Source organism: Camponotus floridanus, unplaced genomic scaffold (genome assembly GCF_003227725.1).
Source record: "Camponotus floridanus strain SB8 unplaced genomic scaffold, Cflo_v7.5 scaffold4, whole genome shotgun sequence".
Taxonomy (NCBI): Eukaryota; Metazoa; Arthropoda; class Insecta; order Hymenoptera; family Formicidae; genus Camponotus; species Camponotus floridanus.
In genome coordinates this window covers 2,172,045-2,194,214 of record NW_020229547.1, presented here as the reverse complement: position 1 = coordinate 2,194,214, position 22,170 = coordinate 2,172,045, and the positions used below count along the sequence as shown (strand labels likewise).

Below are 22,170 nucleotides of genomic sequence, written 5' to 3'. Positions count from 1 at the left end.
TAATTCTAGCCTTTCGATTCATATCAGCTGATCAGCTGTTTAATCATATGGCAAGAAGGAGACATGTCATGGAGACGTGATATGTGAATGTCTTGATTTAATGCGATGTAGAAAATTAGTTTGCCATATGTGGTGATGAATGCGGAGAATATATAAATATTATCGCGTTATATTAAATTGATATTATTTTTTATATTGTTTTATAATTTAAATGTTACACCGAACGGCCTAAATGTAATTTTATTTTCTTACTTTTTCTTTTTATATAATATTCTTCGTTGCTCATTCTTCAAGATAACATCGAAAATTGTGATGATGCTTTTGTGATGCGTTTAATTAATAATGGAAATCGTTGGTGACCTGGAGCAATTTCTTGCCGATACTTGGCACGATATTGCGAATCTCGTACGGGAATCCGCAGTTTACATAGATCATGCAGCGACAGAGTGTCTGCATTGGCATACCGGTGGCAGGATATATTCCTTCCTTAAGGATGCTGGTGCAGTATCCGTTTACGAACTGGCCATGTACAATTTTCGTGTACGTGAAAATACAATATTCTTGTCTCATACTTGTAGGATTTGTGAATTTATTTACCTGCCTTGTTACAGTACGTGAAGGTGCAGAATTGCAAGAAGGCTACTATTATTTCAACCTCCACAAATCCAGCATTTTATCAGCGTACTGTCAAGATGATAATGGAGAAGAATGCATTTGATTGTTGTACAATTGTCACTGCTGCACATCCAACTGTACTGAGTTACGAAGACACAGTTCCATTAGAGGATAGAGTGGATTATATCAAATTAAAAAGAGATGTGAAAAGCTGGATGCGCTCCAATCAACAGTCACAAGTAAGTAGCTGTCCCATATTTATGTTTAATAGTAATGTTTAATCATAGAGAATTTGATTTTATAAATTTTGAATGTATTGTGTGTCTAAAATTGATTTCATTATTATTAATTTACAGGACTGTTTAGTGACAATACTATTTCGACCTATTTTTATTAGTCCAATTGACAATGGTTTATTTGTGACACCACCCTTTGTTGATCTATTGTCACCTTTAAATAGCGAATTAATAAAGAATTCAGAGTGCGCGGTTGATCATCTCGTAAGCTTATTTAACAGTTTGTTCGCATACTTAAACTTGAAAGAAGACATTTACTCGATGGGAAAGTTCAGCGAATATGTTGCTGAAAAATTAGAAACGTTACCAGCAGCTGTTAATCGTAGAAATGTAAATATTTTGTTGTAAAAGCATAATTATAATAATCATAATTAAATAAGAAAGATAAAGATGTATATTAAATGTTTTATTTTATATTTTATTTTATATTAGAATTTAATTGGTGCAAAGAAAAAAGGAGTATCTTTAATCTTTGTCGACAGAGCATTAGATCTTTGTACTCCTACTAGTAATAACACTGAATCATTGTTAGCCAGGATACTATGCACTTTACCACATTTGTCTCATCACTGCAACGACGTCGCCATAAACATGTCTTCTCTATTTTGTGGTTCACAGGTACAATAACTCATAAAAAATTAACATGATATATATTTCATGCAAGTATAATACTATAAATAATATCGTAGAATATTATAAAATTATTATTATTATGGAAATTATAAGTTTTCATCTTTCAAGGAACTTATCGAAATACCAGGATGCTTAGCCAATAAGGACAAAAGTTTGATGAATATATTAATTACGAAAAAACAAAAAGAGGTGCTAATTGCTACAAATAAAATGCTCATCGACATTTTGTCGACAAAAGAAAATCTAAAACCAAAACTAGCAACAAGGATTACTGCGCACAGTCTAGAAAAACTTGTAAATAAAGTCAAAGATAAAGATAATCTTCATGCTATAACAGAATCAAGCAAAAAGCTTCAAGTATGTGTTTCAATGAAATATCATTGTAGATATTTTCTTATCATATATATATAAAATTTAGAAAATTACACAAATACTATTGAACATATATAAATACTATATTATTGCAGGTGATACTGGGAATTGTACAAGCATTAACATCGGAGAAAACTTCCCAATTAGATCTGCTGATTAGTCTTGAGAAACTAGTATTGCAAAATATAGCTGTAAGTCGTGACTCTACGAACGTGCTTGGGCAAGTAATTATCGAATTTTAGCAGTTTTAGCATTTCTCGATTATATCTTATTTCATCATGATTATATATACGCTCTTCTTTTGAAATATTTTTAGTTTAGCAATATAATACGAACTCGCGAGAAACGAGGTCTGGATACAGATAATATCTTGGCCCTTTTGATGCATATTTATGCGCTTGCTGGAACTGAAATACAATTTTCTTCTCAACAAGAGCAGCAGCTAAAGGAAGCCATCGCCGATGCTTTATTTGAAGATGTTACAAAATTAAATGAGAATCCAGTTAATAATAAGATGTCAGTGTATCAACAAACTTTATTACTCTTTGGTTCGTAAAATATTATATATTACAAGATACAGAGAAATAACAAACAATCAAGAATATCAAAAGATTCTGTTATTTGTGAAAAATATTGCAATAACATAAAAAATCTATCAAAAAAGATTTGTATTTAATCGAATAATAAATAAATTTATTTTTTAGATATATATAAAGAAGTATAACTAAATTAAAATAAATTGTCTCCAAAAGAAAGCTTTCTTAAATGTATAACAATTTATTCAAAATATTAATTTAAATTATCTGGTTGATTTTCTTTGCTCTCAACAATATATAAAATTATGTAAATTTATTATACAAAAATATAGATTGTATCTAATTAAATTAATCTAATTTAATTAATATCTGACTAATCTTTAATTAAATTAATATCTAATTACATTGAAGTACATAAAGCACAAATAATAATAAAAATATTTGCAATTACTAATCTAATGTATTTAAATTAGCTGTTGCTGATGATCAATCTCTGAAAGAAACATCTGTGAAAGTAGCAGAACGCTTCATGAATGTTTTACATGAAATAGCACTGCAACGTGCATTTCTACACAATTACACGTATGAAACTATTTATATTACATTTCAAATTTATTTAAACAATTTAAATAGATAATAAACAAAAATCAAATATATATAATGCTTCTAATTCTTATAATACAGAATTTTTTTAGTTTCCAAATATTTTTAGTTTTCAATATTCATGTTTTACATTTGCTAAAATATAATGCGATGGCTCATTTATATCTTTTACAGCTCCTTAATGTCCAAATCAAATTCTCAAGAAATTGTTCAACGAGTTGGCATTTTGCAACAATTACTGAAAGACATATTCCATCCAAACAGATATGAAATTCCTGATTTACATCAGAGATCGCCTTCATTGTTTTCAGCTGGATTCAAGTAAGTTGAAGTTCAATACATTATTTTATTATATCACCATATTTTAAGCGTTTATTTTTAAAATTTTCTAAAAAAATTTTGTAGACTAATTTGATATTTAATTTACAGTTTATTTTCCAAAGGAAAAGTGAAACATCCGCGTAACAATGATTGGATTATTATTTATATTATTGGAGGCGTGACACCGGAAGAAGTAAGAGAAACTAAAGAAAATATATCTTTATTTAATCCAAATTGCCAAATAACATTAGCAGGCTCGAGATTATTAAATCCGTTAGACATAGTGGACAAATTTCTCCTCTCATCAATTGATTATTAATAAAAAATATGATTTCATTTCTGATATATTATCAAAGAATCCATTTTATACCAGAATCAGAGATTGTATAATGAATCTGTTTTATATCATCTTTAGATTGTACATGACATGTAAATTCACGAATCACAGAATTTTTACAAAGTTGCAGCCTGTAATTTACACCTGTTTCCTCCAATAGATTGGTGTGTTTAGGACTATTTAAGCTAGTTACAGGTGATTCATATTGGGGCACCGATTCCCATCTTGTGTAAACTGTCATACTGCAAAACCGAGATATCCGAGCTCGAATAATTCTTACCAAGCTTCTTGCATACTGATCCATACTAAGTATACCTTTCTCCCTCCTCACCTGCCAATAGTATGCCAATATATTATCTATAGCTAACAGAGCAATCCTTTCATTGCTGAGGAGTTCGTCCTCAAGCGCTTGCAGAGACAGCTGTAACTGATCATTGTTGCAACAATTGATCACTGTCAAGTTTTCCAGAGACTTATTTACAATTAGATTTACTGTCTCGATTGGTAGCTGTATACCAGCGATTTTGCACGCAGTAAGGGTCATAACAGTCATAAGTTCAGCTAGCTTACTCATTTGAACTTGACCATATGTATCGATCAGTATTGCACAAGAATCGCATCCATCAATTTTGATCCCTTTATACCTTGCGGGCAATATGCATTTTGCTATAAATTGGCATAATAACAGGGTCTTTCCGGTGGCTGAGGCTCCGACAATCTCTATGATATTTTGGTCACCGATGTCGCTGGCGAATAGAGTCTCGTCGAGGTTAATCGAACGCCGGTTCTCTCTGAATCTCGATAACAGTTCTAGTCCACCTTCGGAGTGAAACTGCATCTTGTTAACGATTAATGATGCACATTTGTCCGTTTTCTCTCGTCACTATCGAATAATATCAATTAATACGTGATATATTTTAATTTTCGTTAATTGTTATTGTTGACATTTAGAGAATCAAAATAAAATTTGTTCTTGTAGCAGTCATTTTTGTTTCCATGATCTCTCACTAGAGTGCAACAGGCAAGAGTATCGAATTTATCGCGCATCTCGATTTTATTTGATATCATTTTCGCAATATTATGAATAATTTCATGTATCAAATAAATTATTAATTCAGTAGTGATTTTAAATTTACATTTTCTTTATTCGTTTTCACTTTTTCTCTCTCGAAATTTTTGTTTTTATAATTTTTCTCCTATCTTCATATCATGACTTTATATACTTATGTTCTGCATTTATGAACCGTTTTATATTAATTTTATATTTATAAGATTTTATTGTTATTTTTATAAGATTTTTTAAAATATTGTATTTTAATTATATTCTTTTTTTCAATATACTGCAATATGAAATGAATTTTTTCATAGCGCAAATTCTGATCGCTTATTAATTGTGGGACATATTTTAATATCGATTTCAAGTTGAAGTAAATTTTCTATGCAAATTTTTTGAATTTTTTCTACTTACAGGAAACATACATTTTTATTATTTATTATCATTTAACATTTAATAATCTTTTCGAAATCCTTTATTACAATTTCTTTATTAATTACGTATTAATAAATGTTATATAGGTAATAATATTCAGTTATACGTTTAATTAAAAAGAATTAATAATACTTTTAGTTTTATATAATATAAACTTGTGTGTGCGAGAGAAACGCGAAATTATATATGTACATATTAATACGTTACCAGATCAAAATATAATTTTTTTATCATCAGAAGCAACAACCAAAAAGGAAATTATCGCGTATATGTGTATGTATGTATGTTTATCATATTTATGTACCAGCCGAAATGCTGATGAATGAATCATATCATAAAATTGCATTCCATTTGCCTGCTATATATATAGTATGAGATAATTATTGAGGAATCAGAATACATTTACATACATGTACAAAATATATCAATATATGTAGTATATGTATCAGAATAGATTCCACGTATAAAATTATAAATAGAATTCTGTCTCTGCCGCGAATTATATAGATCGATTAAAATGGATTTAATGCGACGTTTAAATCATAAAAGTAATAATTGAAGAAGTTGTAATCTCAAAATTAAAGACTAAAATAACGCTGAGAAAATATCTGAGATGGTTTTCAATAGATTCCTGATATTGAGATTAGATATTGAGATTATTCAAGATATTAAATATTGAAAGAATTTTTTATTTAATCAGGCCATGAGATGTCATTGATAATTATTCTCAAACAGATCAGTCTTATAGATCAATTACTCCAATTTTTAAGAACGCGTTCTTCGAAATCAATCGAGAAAAAATAAGAAGAATCGCAACATTCTACATTTCGATTCGCCGAATGAATTCGCTTCCTTTTCCTCGGCAGCAAAATTAAGTTTTGCCGCGTCAAGTATAAACTGGAAGCCGAACAAGTCAGAGATCGGCGAGCAACGTCAGCTCGACTCAACTTGCCCCTCTTACGAAGACAGCCTCTACATTCGCTACCTACGTATATCGCTAGTCGCGAGCGAACTCTCCCAGTTTAGGCCGGTTCAGGCCAAGTGCGGTCGCCTTGCGTTTCACCGCTATCTTTCATCGCGTATCAGTCCGCACGAGTTGCCCGGCGCGGGAAGGTTGACAAGAGACCTACGATTTCTACGTACCTGCCTGCCTGTCTACCTGTCGACCAAAGAACAACCGATAGCGGTCGTCGTGATGAGTGTACGCGGCAAGCAAGTGCAAAATGGTACTTACGAGTTCGATTATATGCGAGTACCTGATACCAGAACGCGCTGGCAGGCATTTCGCGATGGCCTTTACAATAAAGAAGACGGAACCTGCTGCGGTCACCCACCGAAGAAATGGGGTAAGTCGTTCAGTGTAATTTCAAGTACCTCGATATGAATATTAATTGAACATCGAAGGAGGAACTTCAAAATACTGTCCTTTTTTAGCTACCGTTTAAAAAAATTATTAATATTAATATTAATATAGAGGGAAAGAAGAGAAATTGTGAAATTAAAATAATTTTTTTTTGTAACTCTTGACAATTGTATTTTTAATGATCTTTAATATTTGTTTTCTCGCAGTTCCAATACTTCTGAATCGCTCTGAATCAATTATTTTACAAAATAGAAATTTTTTTTAATCTTTAAAACTTGCATTATTATTATTAATATGTATGATTGTTTATCTTAAAAATGATTTTAACATCAAAATCTTATTAAAATAGACACATTAAATAATAAATGCGAGAAACAAACAGTTTACATTCAAGAGACGGGAAAATGGTTCTTTACTTCATATGACATTTTGATTATTATTAAGTTTCATTTTACGCAAATGCAATTTATATCACAATACATTTTCATACATATAAAATTCAAAATAAAATTTTTATCAGTGATATTTTTCTCTTCTTGCGTAACTGTACGCAATTAATATTATTAGTTATGATATTTTCGTGTCAAAATTCAAAAATTTAAAGCTTAAAATATTTTAATATTGATAACAAAAAAGTTTTATTAATTAAATGTGACGGTACTTTAATATCTGGACAAGTTTAGATTACCGTAAATTGTGTGAAGATAAAATTAATATTAATATTCCTATTATATTTCGTAACATGCAGATTATTAATATATGATATTCTGTTTTTATATTCATTCAATGAACATAAAACGCGCAGAATAATTTTCTTCTTCCTAAATTGGTTTTTTCGAAACATTTATGACGCGAATGATTGATTAAATGTCTACACGCATTCGCACAAACACACGTACAACTATTTCGTAAACCGCTTTCTTGTATTAAGTTTCCTTGACATGAAAACTGAATAATGTCAATGTGAGATAAAAAAATATAGATTTAACGAATGATTTATTTGACTACGGAAATACTAAAAACAATTTATTATTCATATAAAATCACGTGGCTATTATGTCTATACACTTAAAAAATATAATATTGTATTCTTTTCTGTATTTACATATATCAATTTCTATATTATCTTAATAAATTCAACCATTCGCAAATAATAGTTTCTAAAATTTATTCAATTTTTTAATCAACATTTATTATAGGTATCATTTTCATATAAGTTTCTAATGTGTGGAAATCCTTTCGATTCTCGAAACCAATATAAAATCGAAAAGATTAAAAAAATAAATATTCAGAATAATCAATGTACTATCATATCACGGCGTTATCGTTATCACAAAAAAATTGATGTTAGAGCGAGTGATCGAGAAATATTCCAATTTGCTTTTTCACATAGAAGTTAATATTTTGAATTGAGAGAGACAAAGAGAGAGAGAGAGAGAGAGAGAGAGAGAGAGAGAGAGAGAGAGAGAGAGAGAGAGAGAGAGACAGAGATATGAGAAAGAAGAGAAAGTTCAGTCATAATCAATATTCTTATATTCTTATATTAGATTAAAAGTAAATACACTTAATGATTAATTAGAAAATTTAACAAATGATCGGTAATTAATTTCGATCGGTAATCAATATTGACCGGTCGCATATAATCGATTTTTATTCGGCAAATGTAACGAATTAAAAGAAGCAATTCAACATTAATCGATATACACGTGTGATGCGTGTCGAGAGAGGATGTCTTACGTAGACTTCTTGGCGGCTGTTTAGAAACAGCCGACCCTGAGCCTCGCGTTTTGGCAGCGGCTGGCACGAGAGAGAGAAAGAAAGCGCCGGAAATAAGTATCGGTGATGGTAATAGTAACACAACGAAGGGGATACTTCTGGTACCGTCCTGACGCGTCGCCTTTCCTCCAAATCTTCGAGACGGGATCGTCAATAGCGTTATTATGAGGATAGAACATGTGCAAGCATATCGCGTGCGAATCGATGTTGGCAGATGTCGAAGATATACGTTTCTTTTCTCTTTTTTTATATGAGTAGAATTTTTACGTAACGAGATTGAAAGGAATTTATTTACTTGAGAACGCAGATTTTTTGGACGTACGTATGTTAACTTATCTTGTTTTGCCGAGAGACTTTTCCTGCCAATTATCGATTTTTCCTTATATTTTTATTATTAACGTCACACAGATCCATGATATATGATATAAATTGTCAAACAATTCAAATTCACGTCTCATGATTCATCTCCAGATCCACTATTTCTTTTTAACATTCTCGTAAGATCTTTCTGCATTTCACTGTCAAGAATATAATTAATCGAGAAATTTTCTTTTCGATTTTTCTCCTTTTTAATTTTGACACAAAATGTGCAATCCATCGTTTTGAGTTTCTTCGGTAATTGTTCTTCATTTCTCAAATTAGAATTTTATTGAAAGGAAAACAATCAAAACGTAAAATTTGATTAATAGATCAAAACGTAAAATTTGATTAATAGACAAAAAGTCAATGACAATTATTAAATTAAAAATAGAATAATTCGAGAAAGATAATTAGTTGCATATGACTCTATATCGATGAAAATGACACTTGGATATAAAATAACGTTTGAAAAACATTAAAATGATTTAGAGATGTTAACAGGATCGTCCTCATTAGGGCAACGTTTCAAATGCGAAAATGTTATTGCAAACATGCCAATTCCTAAAAATAGTGTATCCAAAGGCGTCCAGATACATTTGAGTAAATTGTTTTCGATGATACGCTAATGAATTGTAGATTCTCTCAGCAGTCTTTCAAAAGATGTAATCCAAAATATATGATATGAAAAGATTTAATATACCATTTTTTTAAATGTTACTCTTATATTATTTTGCTCTACTGAATTTATTATTTTGAGTTAAATTTATTATTTTGAGTTACTAAAAGTTTTTATCTTAATCAGATTTTTTTATCAGATATGAATACCATCTCATTTAATATTTAATACAGAACTACATCATATTAGTTATAATAAATGAATATCGTAATTTTTTGTGTTACATAAGAATATTTTCTAATCTATGATTTTTTTATTATTTTACTCGAAGAAGAAATCAGTTCTGTTGATTTCAAGTAAATGGCCTTGAAAATCTTGCAATTCTCGAGCGTCTAATATTGATTCCAAACATGTTTTCTTTAGCAATGTTATGCAATAGGACACATTAGGTCGGTGAAACCGCGAATGTAAAAGCGTTTTGGCATTCTATAAAGCAATCAAGCCGAAAAATGTTTACTAATATTATTCGCGTTCCATTATTTATCCGCATTGAATTGATTTTGAATAATCATAATGATGTTGAGTAATGTGACTCATGTAGCATGCTTAATTAATCTTGCAGTAAAAACCGAATCTTTTTCATGAAAAACATAAACTTTTTTGAATAATTTTACGCGAAATTGGACAGCAGTTTTTCGATTCTGTTTTGGATTTGTGTCAAATGTTTTTTTTTATATTTTATGGAGGATATATTGAGACATTAATTTACCTTAAAATTCATAATTGTAATGTTCCTCGAAATATCAAATTTTACATTTTCTTCTATAAATTGCGAGATATCAAATTTTACATTTTCTTCTATAATTTAAAACGGCATAAGATAAAAAACAATCAATCATTTTAAAATATATTTTATAATTTGGTAAGTCACATTCATAAAAATATAAATTTTTTCTATGTCTAAAAAACTAACTATATTTGAAAATATGAAGTTTTTACAAAGAAGCGACATTTTATTCTTTCAACAAAAAGAAACAGGTGATAATAAATAGATAATAATAATAATATAATACTATTTATAATTTGCAAGATATGTGCGCGGTGACATCGTTAATGTCAGCAAGCTTAGGAAAATATCATTTTCCAAAGATCGTGATAAGATATTCGTGATAAAGTAATTCGAACATTATCACGAATATCTTTTTTTTTTTATCGAACTGACGTCATCACGCGCACGATATTAAATTTATTCTTTTCCTGCTGCAGGAAAGCCAGTCGTGAGCAGCTGTAGTTCACGAGAAATACACGTGTTTTCTTATATGTGACTGAATACGTAACCAACTGGTCGTATTATCGATAACTATCGGTTTTTTATTTAGTATACGAGTTTGTGATATTCCTTCTTTATAACGCAAGATATCTTTTACCATTTTGGACTTGTCGAATAAGCAAATTTCGATACGAATATAATCGAGCTTTCAATCGCTTTCCATAATTCTGATTATGGCGTCAATGACCGGCAACGGATATGGATTATGAAATTGTTGATCAACATCTTGAGACGGAAATTCGAAAGTTATTGAATGTAAAACGAATATAGAAATTTTTACTATTTTTCTTTTTAATAAAAGAAATATTAAATACATTGAGCAATATAATAATTAATTAATAGCAATTTACATTTAATTATTCACGAAGGATCTTGGTTACGTGACATAAATTACACAATTCTATAAATATATTTCAGTCCATAAATGTGTTTGGTTTTTATATACAATATTTCTTTACAATTTACGTGACGTGCATATGCGACAAGCTATGAATTACGTGCCTCTCAATTTATAGTCATATCGTTTCGCGTGCGAATTTTCACGCTAATCAAATCAATTCTCACGCGGCTTCAATGTCGCTAAATTCCTGTGCAACCAATGAGAACTGAGCGAGGCTTTTATAGAAAAGAAGAAAAAAAAGGAATGACATTTTTGCTGAAATAACTTGATGCGTGATGCGACAGAAACCATGGCGTGGCATAATAAATCACTGGTGTAACGGGATAGAATTAAGAAAAAAAATAAGAAAAAAACATCTTTAAATTCAAAGAGCGATTCATTTGCGCGTGTGAATATTTTCTATTCCGTGAAGACTTCATGCTCGATCTATCTCAGCGAGTGCGAAACTGAACTAACGGAATAATTTAAATCACAATTTTTCATTTTCCCTATTTTGTTTTTTGTCGTCGATAATTGTCCAACTTAAATCTTTTTTATTGCGTACTGCAAACGCAGTAAAATTTGTCTACGAAACAGAATTAAGTATCTATAGAATCTTTGAGGAGAGATTTCATTACCACAGCGCGTAAAAATAAAGTTTAAGAGATTTCTATTCTCTCACTGTTTTATTGAATTAAAAAATATCGTACATAACTTTTTCGATACATTAATAAAATTCTACTTTTATCGAGTTTTTGTCTCACAATTTTAAAATAATAATTAAAAATTCTATTTTTTCCTATTTTTTCATGTATTATTTAATATAATTCCTCTTTGACTTCTCAGCGAAAGTGGATTAAGATTTACAGTTATTTATTAATTGATGAGAGGAAAGAGTTTTCGATATGTTCAATTTCAAACTTGTACGATATGTAAAAATGATTAAGTTTCTTCTATGTGTAATGGAAAGAATTGCATGGAAAGAATTTATTAAGAATTTACTCAATTATAATATTTAAAAATTTATGCAATGAAGCGTAAAAAAACAAAAATGGAAGGGACTTTCTTTGTTTCGTTTTTTCGATTGTTATAGCAAGAATGTTATTTGTTCAGTTAACGCTCCCAAAATTCTGATATCAGTCGTCGACTCTTTTCAAGCGCTCCAATGTCTGCCATGTAATTTCCTAGTGCTCACAAATCATTGCGAGAATGAGAATGCGATTCATCGGCGAGTAGATCAACAACCGAGTAGTGATAAGACTCGATGGATCATATGCGGCGCATTATCATGCATGTAAATTCATCTGTGACTTCTCTCGACATTATCGCGCGAGTGTGTACTGTGTTTCAAGATATGTTCTCGATGCTACATACAAGCGATCATTTTACTATCCCCCCACAATTTGATATCTTGGGTGATCTTAGAGAGACGATATATCATCCTGATGAATAGAAGGTTCACATTCACTTCGCGTGTCTTTAAAACCGATCCGCTTTACAGAATCGACGAGTGTTCGTTGAGAAAACAATAAAGGTCATGATTCGTTTATGACAAATTACAGAGAAAAAAGAGCTTATATAGGTCTTGAGATAGATTTGTGTTCAAATCTTTTTTTATTCGACAAGCATTACTTATTTTATAAAGCATCTATATTAAATAAAGCATTTTTAAATATTTAATTTAGCGTTATTTAAAAAAAAACAGCTCATCTAAAAATCTCATCTAAAAATAAAACTCTTTAAAAAATAAGTAATTTTAAAATCCTTTAAAAAAATAAGTCGGAAGACTTAAAAATCTTTTTGTCAAAGATTTCATCATTGTGAACAATTAAATTAAAAATACGATCTAATAAATATTTGATTCAAAATTTATTATGTGTATTGTAATTTTTACATCATATGTATTATAATTTTGATGCCAAATTAAATCTCTCTCAATGTGTTATACAAAAATATTTGATTGTATCTTATATAGTTATATTGTATCTTATATAGTTTGAAATATTTAGGAATCTATAGTTAGAAAATTATTAAATTATATAGAAAATAAATAATAGAAAATTATAACAATTGAGGAAACGAACGAATGATACTTCTATCTTTATATTGCAGCAATACTCAATTCTGACGTCACTTTAAAGTATCTTATTACTTATCGTTACCTTTTACGAAAAGATAAGCAATCGAGATATGTTTTATAAATTATATAACAAAACTGTTCGATTGTTATATAATTTAATTATTAAATCGCTCTCACTCCCATGTATTATATCGTGCTGCTTGTTTATAATGCTGATGAAAATAATTACGTGATATAAAACAAAGAAAAATTACCACGAACGATCGAAAGAAATCTAAACCAAAGTGCTTTAGTCAACACTTTGAAGAATATGATAAGAGAATGGCCAGATACTGTCTGTTTGCGAAAGCTGCTCCAATTCGCAGCCATAATGATAGACACTGTGTCTAAATATTAAATTAATTAAAGAAACATTCTTTTATCCCGTCCGTTTCTCTCGATGAAATTTACAAATAAATTGTATAATTTCTTAATTGTGATTGTTGAGTCAAAGACAAAAGAAGAATAAGCATTATATTTTTCATTCTCGAGGCTCGTTAGCGCGGGATTTTGCAAATCGTTAATGACAAGTGCGAATATCTACAGCATCTTGCATGTTGTACAAATATTTTTTATTATAAATACTTTTTATTATACTTATTTTACTATACTTACTATACTTACTATACTTATTTATTATACTTAGTATACATTAAAATAAAACTCGTGAATTATTACATTAAATCAAAATTTGTGATGAACGGAGTTATTGTGGATTGCATAGCGTCGGTTATTTTAAACGCCCTCGAAAACGCATTCGAATGCGTAATCAAACGAAACCAATGGGTCCATATTTAAATATCTTTGTTCAGCTTCCTTTACGCTGGGTAGATAATTGGGGTGTTTATAGAAGCCATAAAATTCTTACTATTATATTAAAACTCTCAACAAACAGAAGTTACATATTCAGCAATTTTATAATTTTACAAGGAAACGAATGTGTAAAACGGTAGAATTAAAAAAAATTTTTTATTTAAAAAAGTAAATAATTTTTTAAACATTTTGACAAAACGGTTGAATATTTAGGTGCTTCAACAAAATGTTGAACGTATAAAAATATTATCAAAATCTTTGGAATACTCTCTTGTAAAATCAAATTTTCTAATCTTTATATATATATATATATTTTTTTTTAGTTCGATTGTTTTATCAGTCCTTTTTAATCTGGAAATAACTAAATCATGATTCGATTTATAGAGAAATTATAATTTTATCAAAAGCTACAATTAAAGTCGTCAAAAAAAGTTTACTTAAGTCATGATCGAAATTCAAAAAAAGCAAAATATAATCATACATATGAGGAAGAAAATAAAAAGAGGATATATAATCTAATGTTGAAAAAAAAACATATATAAAGTTTGATAATTTTTTACCATATCCTTAAATAGATTTTTTTTAATATATATTTTTTCAAGTAAAAAACAAATTAAACTATCTAATACTAAATAATGAATAAAGCTTCTACGTGATATTCAAGCATTGAAACGTCCAATTCTCCACAAAGGTCCCAATCTTCGGGATTAATATTTGCATTTTTTTCCCCATATTAATAGCAGCATAGCGTGATAGTTTGGCCGCCCATCTTCTTGTGACTCTCGGCGCTTTTGAAAAAGGATCTATATTTAGAGCGTGCGTTGGCAGGGCGCCCTATGCTTTAAATATTTTTCGTACGATCGACGGAACGATGAAAGTTTTCGTGGTTGCATAAGTGGACCGAAGTAGACTGGTGGGCCGATCGACGTCGATGAATGGCAAGAAGAAAAAAAGAAAATTTGAGAAAAGATAATACTCGTGAGGCTCTTTAGGCTCTCCGACGCACGCAATGAATATTTAGATCACAATGACGTCGCGAAAAGTGCGTCAATGGCGAAAATATATAAATAGCAAGAACTCTTCTCCTTCTTCCTCTCTTTCTCCCTTTATCGTGAAATTGCGAAGAAACGACGAAGGATTTCGATGTTAAAGAAGATAGCCCTACATATCGTGTCTAAAAAATATTGTTGAAGAAATTGATAGAAATTTTATTATGATATTGATAGAAATTTTATTTTATTGTCGAGATAAAGTTACTTCAAATTTATTTTACACACTTTTGGATGAAAAAGAATGTAACATACGATTGAGAATTTTTCTTTACAATATGAAAAAGAGATTGACTTTTACCGCGTTTTTTTTTCTTCTTCAGGTATAACTCTTGTCTTCTACATTTGTTTCTATGCCGGATTGGCGGCACTCTTCGCTATTTGCATGAAAGGCATGCTCGCCACGTTGAGCGATGACAGACCTACGTGGATTCTAAGTAGCAGTCTTATAGGCACCTCTCCAGGTAAGATTTTGACTATGCGAAACTATATTCGCTTAATTGTGCATAGAAAGACATTACATGAAGGAATCTGATTATATAATATTGATATTGTTTCTAAAGACACATATATTTAAAACAAATTATTTATTTCTTTCCTATGCTGCGCTGGATAGAATATTATTTTTAGAGACTAACATTTTGTGCAAGGCAAGTAAATATGTATGTGTATATATATATATATATATATATATATATATATAATTTAATTTAATACATTTTTTATTTAAGAAGACATGAACTTGTATAAATATATACACCTAAAAAATATCAGATATTTTTTTATAATAACTAACATACAAATAAACATTGAACTGTACATTTTTCCTAAAGAAGTTTTTATAAAATGAGTTATAGAATGAAATCATATCTTATCGCAACTCTTTATGACAGTATTTCCATGCGATAACGTGCATTACATAAATGTGCTTAACGTCACAAACTTAAACTATGAATAAAATAAAGATTAAATTAATGATAAATAATAATTAACACCTAGGTTAAGAATAAGTTAGTAGTAAAGGTAATTGGTTTTGTGATGAAAGCTGTAGAATATTTTCGGCTAAATTCTGTCACGAAAATAAAGATTACTTATTCATCGGATTTTTTTCTCGATATTATTTACAAGAGATACTTATTTATAATGCACAAATTCAATGAAAATTTACATATTTAACTCGTTGCGATTTTTTGATTGAATTTTATTTACAATCACTAGGCATGGGCTTTCGACCGATTTCGGATAACCCGGATGAGAGATCGCTCATTTGGTACAGCGCGTCGAATGCGACCGAAGTACGAAAGTGGACACAAATCCTAGACAAATTTTTGGAAAGTGAGTAGAAATGGACCTCGCATTTATCATCGATATTAACACTGTCATTAATTCTTCAATGAGTCTTACTAATAACGCAGATGACGAAAATAAATCATCGAGCACCGGTGAGAAGGAGAGCGACACTAACATGTGCACGCTGTCAAAAAAAATTGTCATCGCAAGCATCTGTGTGTCTTAGATGCCGTTAGATCTCAGACTAAAATTCCCAAATTCGAATTACATACTTATTTTAATGGGACATTCTCCTCATATTTATTTGCTAAAAATAAATAGTTTCATATTGCGCTTTCACTCTTATGATTTAAATAGTTTCTTCGTACTCGAAATAAATTAAGTATAATCTAAATCGTGTCTCTCTTTGATTGACAGAATACGTCGATTCAAAACTCTTGCCTAATGGCGGTAGAAACCAGGAAATCTGTAAATACACCTCGCCGGTGAAGGATGGTAAGGTATGCGCGGTCCCCATCAATCAATGGGGACCATGTTCGCCAAGTCAGCAATATGGTTTCAACAACTCGTCACCTTGCATCTTTATCAAGCTTAACAGAGTAAGAATGTCGAATATCGATACAAACTTTTGTTTAAACGCATCCATTTATATATCTCAATTTTCAGAGATATTTTTCTAATCATCGCAAGTTTTCAGAAGCATGTATCATTTCGCTAATTGAATATCTCGAGACAATTAGATATAGAAGCAATTATTTATAATTTTGTATATTTTTTTATTTAAATAATACATATACTAATTTTTGAATTTTTATTTGAATAATACATGCTTTATTTAAGTGTTGCGATATGTTAATCTTTTATTTTTTCACTTTATCGTTTCATTTTGATCGTAAGATTTTTTAAGAGATTTTTCAAAATTTTATTTTTCAGATATACGGATGGATACCCGAGTATTATAACGACACGGAAAATTTGCCGGCCGAAATGCCAGCCGAGCTAGTCGAATATATAAAGACAGTCAACGCTTCATGGGTTAGTTAGTCGGTCAGTCAGTTATATCAGTCGATAAAAATAAAAAAAAGATCTGGATTTGAAAATTCAGAAAGAAACTTGACTATTTAAACTTGCAACGCGTAAAATACTTTTCATCAGCCAAGTCACTTCTTGATTAATTTAATATTGGATTTGGGACGTTTGAAAATTCAGAATTATAAATAGAAGGGGGAAAAAGATTTTATTTAATATTATTTTCTTATTCAATTTAAGTCACAGAGAATATTCAATCAACCAGCAATTCAATAGAATGCGATATTACACATTTTTATCTCTATTCAGTATTTGCTTTCAGAATTAGAATTTTTAATAAGCGCATTATCTATGACCAAACACGGATAAGAATTGTAAACGATACATCTTAATTGCTCTTCGAAGAATTGTAAACAGTACTTCTTAAGTATATATATACTTAAGAAGTACTGTTTACAATATTTTACAATAATTTATATATATATATATATATATATATATATATATATATAAGAAAGAGAGAGAGAATTAGAGATTATGATGAAAATTACTCTTCATTCGATTTTTTGATGATAATAGCCTAATATTGCGCAATATATAGTAGCAACTTGTTTTTAAAATATACTGATACCGAATATTTTCTAAGCTGTAACAGTATGTTTTAAATAAGTGAAAACTTATGCAAATATACATCGACATAAATAATGAACTGTCTCCTGATATACTGAAAGTATAATGAAACGAAAAGAAACAACTTAAAACAGAATTTAATTTTCGCAAAAAAATTTAGGATATATATATATATATATATATATCCAGTAATATATTCAAGTATTGCTGCTAATAATAATTGCGTGTATCATTTTTTACTTATCGCATTTAAAATTTAAATAATGTCTTTCATCTCCAATTTGGAAATTGAGACAAAAAGTTTAATTACATTTTCATTTTAGTATTTCATAAAAGATCATTATCTCTCGCATAACATAAAATTACATTTAGTTTATATTTTTTTTTACATTGTAGTTAAATACCGTATGGGTATCCTGCAAAGGAGATAATCCTCACGATGTAGAGAATCTTGATAACGGACTAAAATATTATCCTGAGGGACATGGTTTTCCAGGATTCTATTATCCATATATAAATACACCCGGATACTTAAGCCCAGTCGTCGCCGTCCAATTTCTTCGACCCACGAGTAAGTTTAACATCGATATCGTTTTACAAATTACATTTTTAAAAAATGATGAAAATAGAAAATGAAAATATTTACGATCGCAAAAGAGAATAATACATAATAATAAAAAAATAAGAACAAAAAAGTTAATAAAAAATAAAAACGCATACTCCCTCCGTCTTTTTGCCAACCTACGGTTGGCAGCAGTCGGGAATAAAAACACAAGAAAACAAAAAAAATATGAAAACTTCCAAACAATACTTTTTTAATAAAATTTTCTTAGATTTATAATAAATAATATATAAATAGATTAATAATAAATAATATATATATATATATATATATATATATATATATATGTTATACAAAAATATTTGTTATATTATATAATATAAAATATAGTTTGTGAATAATTTTATCTTTCTCTCATCCTTCTTTATTTCTCTTCTCAGAACGCAATTAAATGATTGAATTCTCTGCAATGATTTCTTTTTTCACTATATTATTTGTAGCGTTAAAATATCTCTTTAAAAACTTCAAATCACAATTTAAATTTTAGATATCTTTGGCATCGTAGCTTTTTTCTGACATACGAGTATATGTTTAAAATAATATTGATATCAACTTTTTTATCGAGTTCGCTATCCGCCATTTGCCATCCTTGACCGGTTCATATACGACTCGTAAGTAAATGACGCGTTCTCCAGATGAAACCGGTAAAAGCCGGTGTGTTGCAGCATGATATCGGTCGTCGAAAGGTGTCGTCAGTCAGCACACGTTCGTTTAAAACTGCATTTATAGTTTAATTTAATCTATTCTATTTTAATAATTTTTCGTGGATTTTATATTTCCTTTTCAGATATCCTTAAAACAATATAAATGTAAAAAATGTGTTGATAATACGTTACAGATTTTTTATTTGCTATCTGTGTACATAAATTATGTCACAGTGTATTCGTATATAAAGATAATTAATTTAATTGTAATCTTTATTGATTTATACTATGAAGTAATATTTATGAATTATGATCTTTATTATAAAGTAATAGAGCATTTGTATAATATATCGGTTCATTTATCAATTTTTAAAAAAACTGATTTTTTATTTTTTAGCTTTAAATATCTATTATTTTATTTATTTCTATTATCTTAACTTATTTATTTCTATTATCTTATTGTTAGTTATCGTATTTATTTCATAAAATTTCAATAAATGCTAATTGTTTCGTTATGTTTTCTCTTATTTTATAATTCTGAATATTAAAATTTTAAAATATTCTTATATCAATAAAGAAAAAAGAGAATTCGCTCGTTTAAAACTGATAAAATTATCTAAATTGGCTTGTTTTTGCAGGGAATCAAATCATCAACGTCGAGTGTCGGGCATGGGCAAAGAATATCGAATACAGTTCAATTAGAACCGAAAAGAAGGGTGCGGTACATTTTGAACTGATGATCGACGAATGATCGTATATTGCGATTTATCATTTTTAGCGCGCCGTTATTTTATACAGCGTTATTTCGCGATTAGGAAATTTTTCAAGATACACAAAGCAAAAGGATCCGGACATCATTGGAGCACCACGATGTTGGATCTCCGATCATAATGATGGCCGATTGCTTGCGCCTAGAAAAAATTATTAAGTCAAAATAAAAGGTCTGTTCTTTGTAGACTGTTGGAGAAACAGACAAAAAATAAACAGTGCAACTACAGAGAACAAACTGCAAATCATCTTTTTTAGAGATATTGTATAAATATCGGAATTCGAATTTATCTAGCCTTAATTTTAATAAGATTATCGATTGTTCTGACAAAAAAGAAGAGTTGCTTCTTGTTGTAATTTATAAATATATGTACATAAAGAATAATTATGAGAAAGATATATTCGACTTTTGCTCAACAGAAATGTTTAGAACTTTTAACTCTTGCAAAAAAATTTTCAATGTTAAATCCTTGGAAATTTAAAAAAAAAGATAGATTTTTGAAATTCGAAAGTATTCATTATTTTTTTATATAAAAAATAAAAGATTAAAAAATTTAAAAATATATATATATCAAATAAAAGTTTTCAAGGATTTTATAATTTTATTTTATATTTAAATATATATATATATTAAAACAACATTAAAAATCAAGTATATAGGAGAGCACAAAGAATCTCAATATTAGAATCTGCAAAAAAAGAGTTGCAAAAAAATTATATAAAATTATAACACATTTTTTATATTTGTTTAAGAAATAGCTACATCTCAAAATCTGTATATAAAATTAAAATTTTAATAACGGCTTAAGGTCACAAGTGCAAAAAGATTATTGATATAAGAGATTCAGGAATTAAAGAATATAATGTAACTTAAAGATAAATAAATTTAGCAACATCTGTAAAAATGTGAATATATCAAAAAATTCAAGTTTATGCTGATCTAACTATTTTGCGAAATAAATTGGTGATTAAATCTTTAAAAAGAAATTGGATTTTCTGAAAATTATTTAAAAAATTATAAATAATTCTAATTTTCTTATTAAAGTACCACGTTTTGAGAAGATGTTGTGTGACTAAATGTAATTAAAATTATACAATTATTTTTAGGAAATATTCTGTGCATCTCTTATTCTCCTATTGTCTTGAATTATTTATATGTATCTCCAACATAGTCGAACAAAGTATATGTACGCTCGAAAATCAATGTATATGGAACAAATAATTCATTTAAACAAAATGTCATGGTACTTATTAAGGTATAAGTATAATTGTACAGAATGAAATATATCGCGCTTTACATAGTAATTATTTTTTTTAAATAAATGATAATGAAAAAATAGCTTAATAATCATGAAAAAAATAACCCAATATACAAGTACAAACTGTTTTTTTTTAAACAAACAAGAGCGAGCATCATATAATTCTTAATTATTCGTTGCGATTATATATAATTGTGTAAAACTATTCTCCTGCCTCTTCCTCTTTTTCTCTCTTTCCCTTCTCTTTCTGTCTTTAATCTATTCTCTATATTAAAAATCATATAAGTAAATTAAGAATATATAATTCTTAGATATATATCTCTTCTTAGATATACATTTCTCAATATTTTCGTGATATAAATAAATTTACTTAAACTCTAAATATATATGCAATGATCCATTAAGAATATTAGGTACACACACATACACTCTCATATTGTTCTGTATTTTGATGTATCTTTCTGATTGTGGAACTCTTATACATAGAATTTTGAGGATATATCAATGAGCCACAATATGAAAAATTTTTCTTTTTCATGTTTTTTTTTTAGTTTTAATGTTTTTAGATTCTTTAACTTTAACCAAGTATTGATACAGGTTTGCTTTTATCGATATTGTACAATACAATTGTAGTGCATATCGTGATATTTTACTTATTGAATGTTTTGAGAAAGTAGTTTTACGCGAGTATTGCAGCCAAAGGATTTAAAAAATAAGAATGACATAAAAGATAGCATGTATGAAAATGTTTGAATAATCGATATAGTCCACATTTTATCACAAAAAATTGTTATATTCGTACCAGCATGAAGTAAAAAAATCTTACTTAATAGCCTATTGTTATTTTCTGCAATAAATATATAACTCTTTTTACAATTTTGAGAACTTTGTTTTTCGACAAAAATATCTCTTTCTTATAAC

General features: G+C 28.8%; 3 protein-coding genes across 3 annotated transcripts; 2 read left to right on the top strand and 1 right to left on the bottom strand.

The window, feature by feature from the left end:
* The first annotated feature begins 342 nt into the window (after positions 1–342).
* On the top strand, positions 343–3,695 carry LOC105252977 (sec1 family domain-containing protein 2). The gene is made up of 10 exons (XM_011260685.3): positions 343–540; positions 612–854; positions 972–1,241; positions 1,344–1,529; positions 1,653–1,901; positions 2,012–2,140; positions 2,233–2,464; positions 2,926–3,034; positions 3,230–3,376; positions 3,485–3,695. The coding sequence occupies exons 1-10, from the start codon at positions 343–345 to the stop codon at positions 3,693–3,695; spliced, it is 1,974 nt and encodes a 657-aa protein (XP_011258987.1).
* Positions 3,667–4,802, bottom strand: LOC105252978 (DNA repair protein XRCC2 homolog). The gene has a single exon (XM_011260686.3). It carries the CDS (start codon positions 4,549–4,551, stop codon positions 3,727–3,729), a length of 825 nt encoding a protein of 274 aa, XP_011258988.1. The 5' UTR covers positions 4,552–4,802; the 3' UTR covers positions 3,667–3,726.
* A 1,393-nt stretch (positions 4,803–6,195) lies between these two features.
* Positions 6,196–20,447, top strand: LOC105252979 (sodium/potassium-transporting ATPase subunit beta-2). The gene is made up of 7 exons (XM_011260688.3): positions 6,196–6,548; positions 15,331–15,471; positions 16,226–16,342; positions 16,715–16,896; positions 17,231–17,332; positions 18,353–18,527; positions 19,861–20,447. The coding sequence occupies exons 1-7, from the start codon at positions 6,398–6,400 to the stop codon at positions 19,971–19,973; spliced, it is 981 nt and encodes a 326-aa protein (XP_011258990.1). The 5' UTR covers positions 6,196–6,397; the 3' UTR covers positions 19,974–20,447.
* Positions 20,448–22,170: the final 1,723 nt, after the last annotated feature.

Excerpts from the sequence above, each read along its gene's own strand:
- LOC105252977 (XM_011260685.3), top strand. The coding sequence starts at position 343 with ATGGAAATCGTTGGTGACCTGGAGCAATTTCTTGCCGATACTTGGCAC. Across the intron at positions 2,465-2,925 it reads ACAAACTTTATTACTCTTTG|CTGTTGCTGATGATCAATCT; the intron begins GTTCGTAAAATA and ends TATTTAAATTAG. Across the intron at positions 3,377-3,484 it reads TTGTTTTCAGCTGGATTCAA|TTTATTTTCCAAAGGAAAAG; the intron begins GTAAGTTGAAGT and ends TTTAATTTACAG.
- LOC105252978 (XM_011260686.3), bottom strand. The coding sequence starts at position 4,551 with ATGCAGTTTCACTCCGAAGGTGGACTAGAACTGTTATCGAGATTCAGA.
- LOC105252979 (XM_011260688.3), top strand. The coding sequence starts at position 6,398 with ATGAGTGTACGCGGCAAGCAAGTGCAAAATGGTACTTACGAGTTCGAT. Across the intron at positions 15,472-16,225 it reads TCTTATAGGCACCTCTCCAG|GCATGGGCTTTCGACCGATT; the intron begins GTAAGATTTTGA and ends TACAATCACTAG. Across the intron at positions 16,343-16,714 it reads CCTAGACAAATTTTTGGAAA|AATACGTCGATTCAAAACTC; the intron begins GTGAGTAGAAAT and ends TTTGATTGACAG.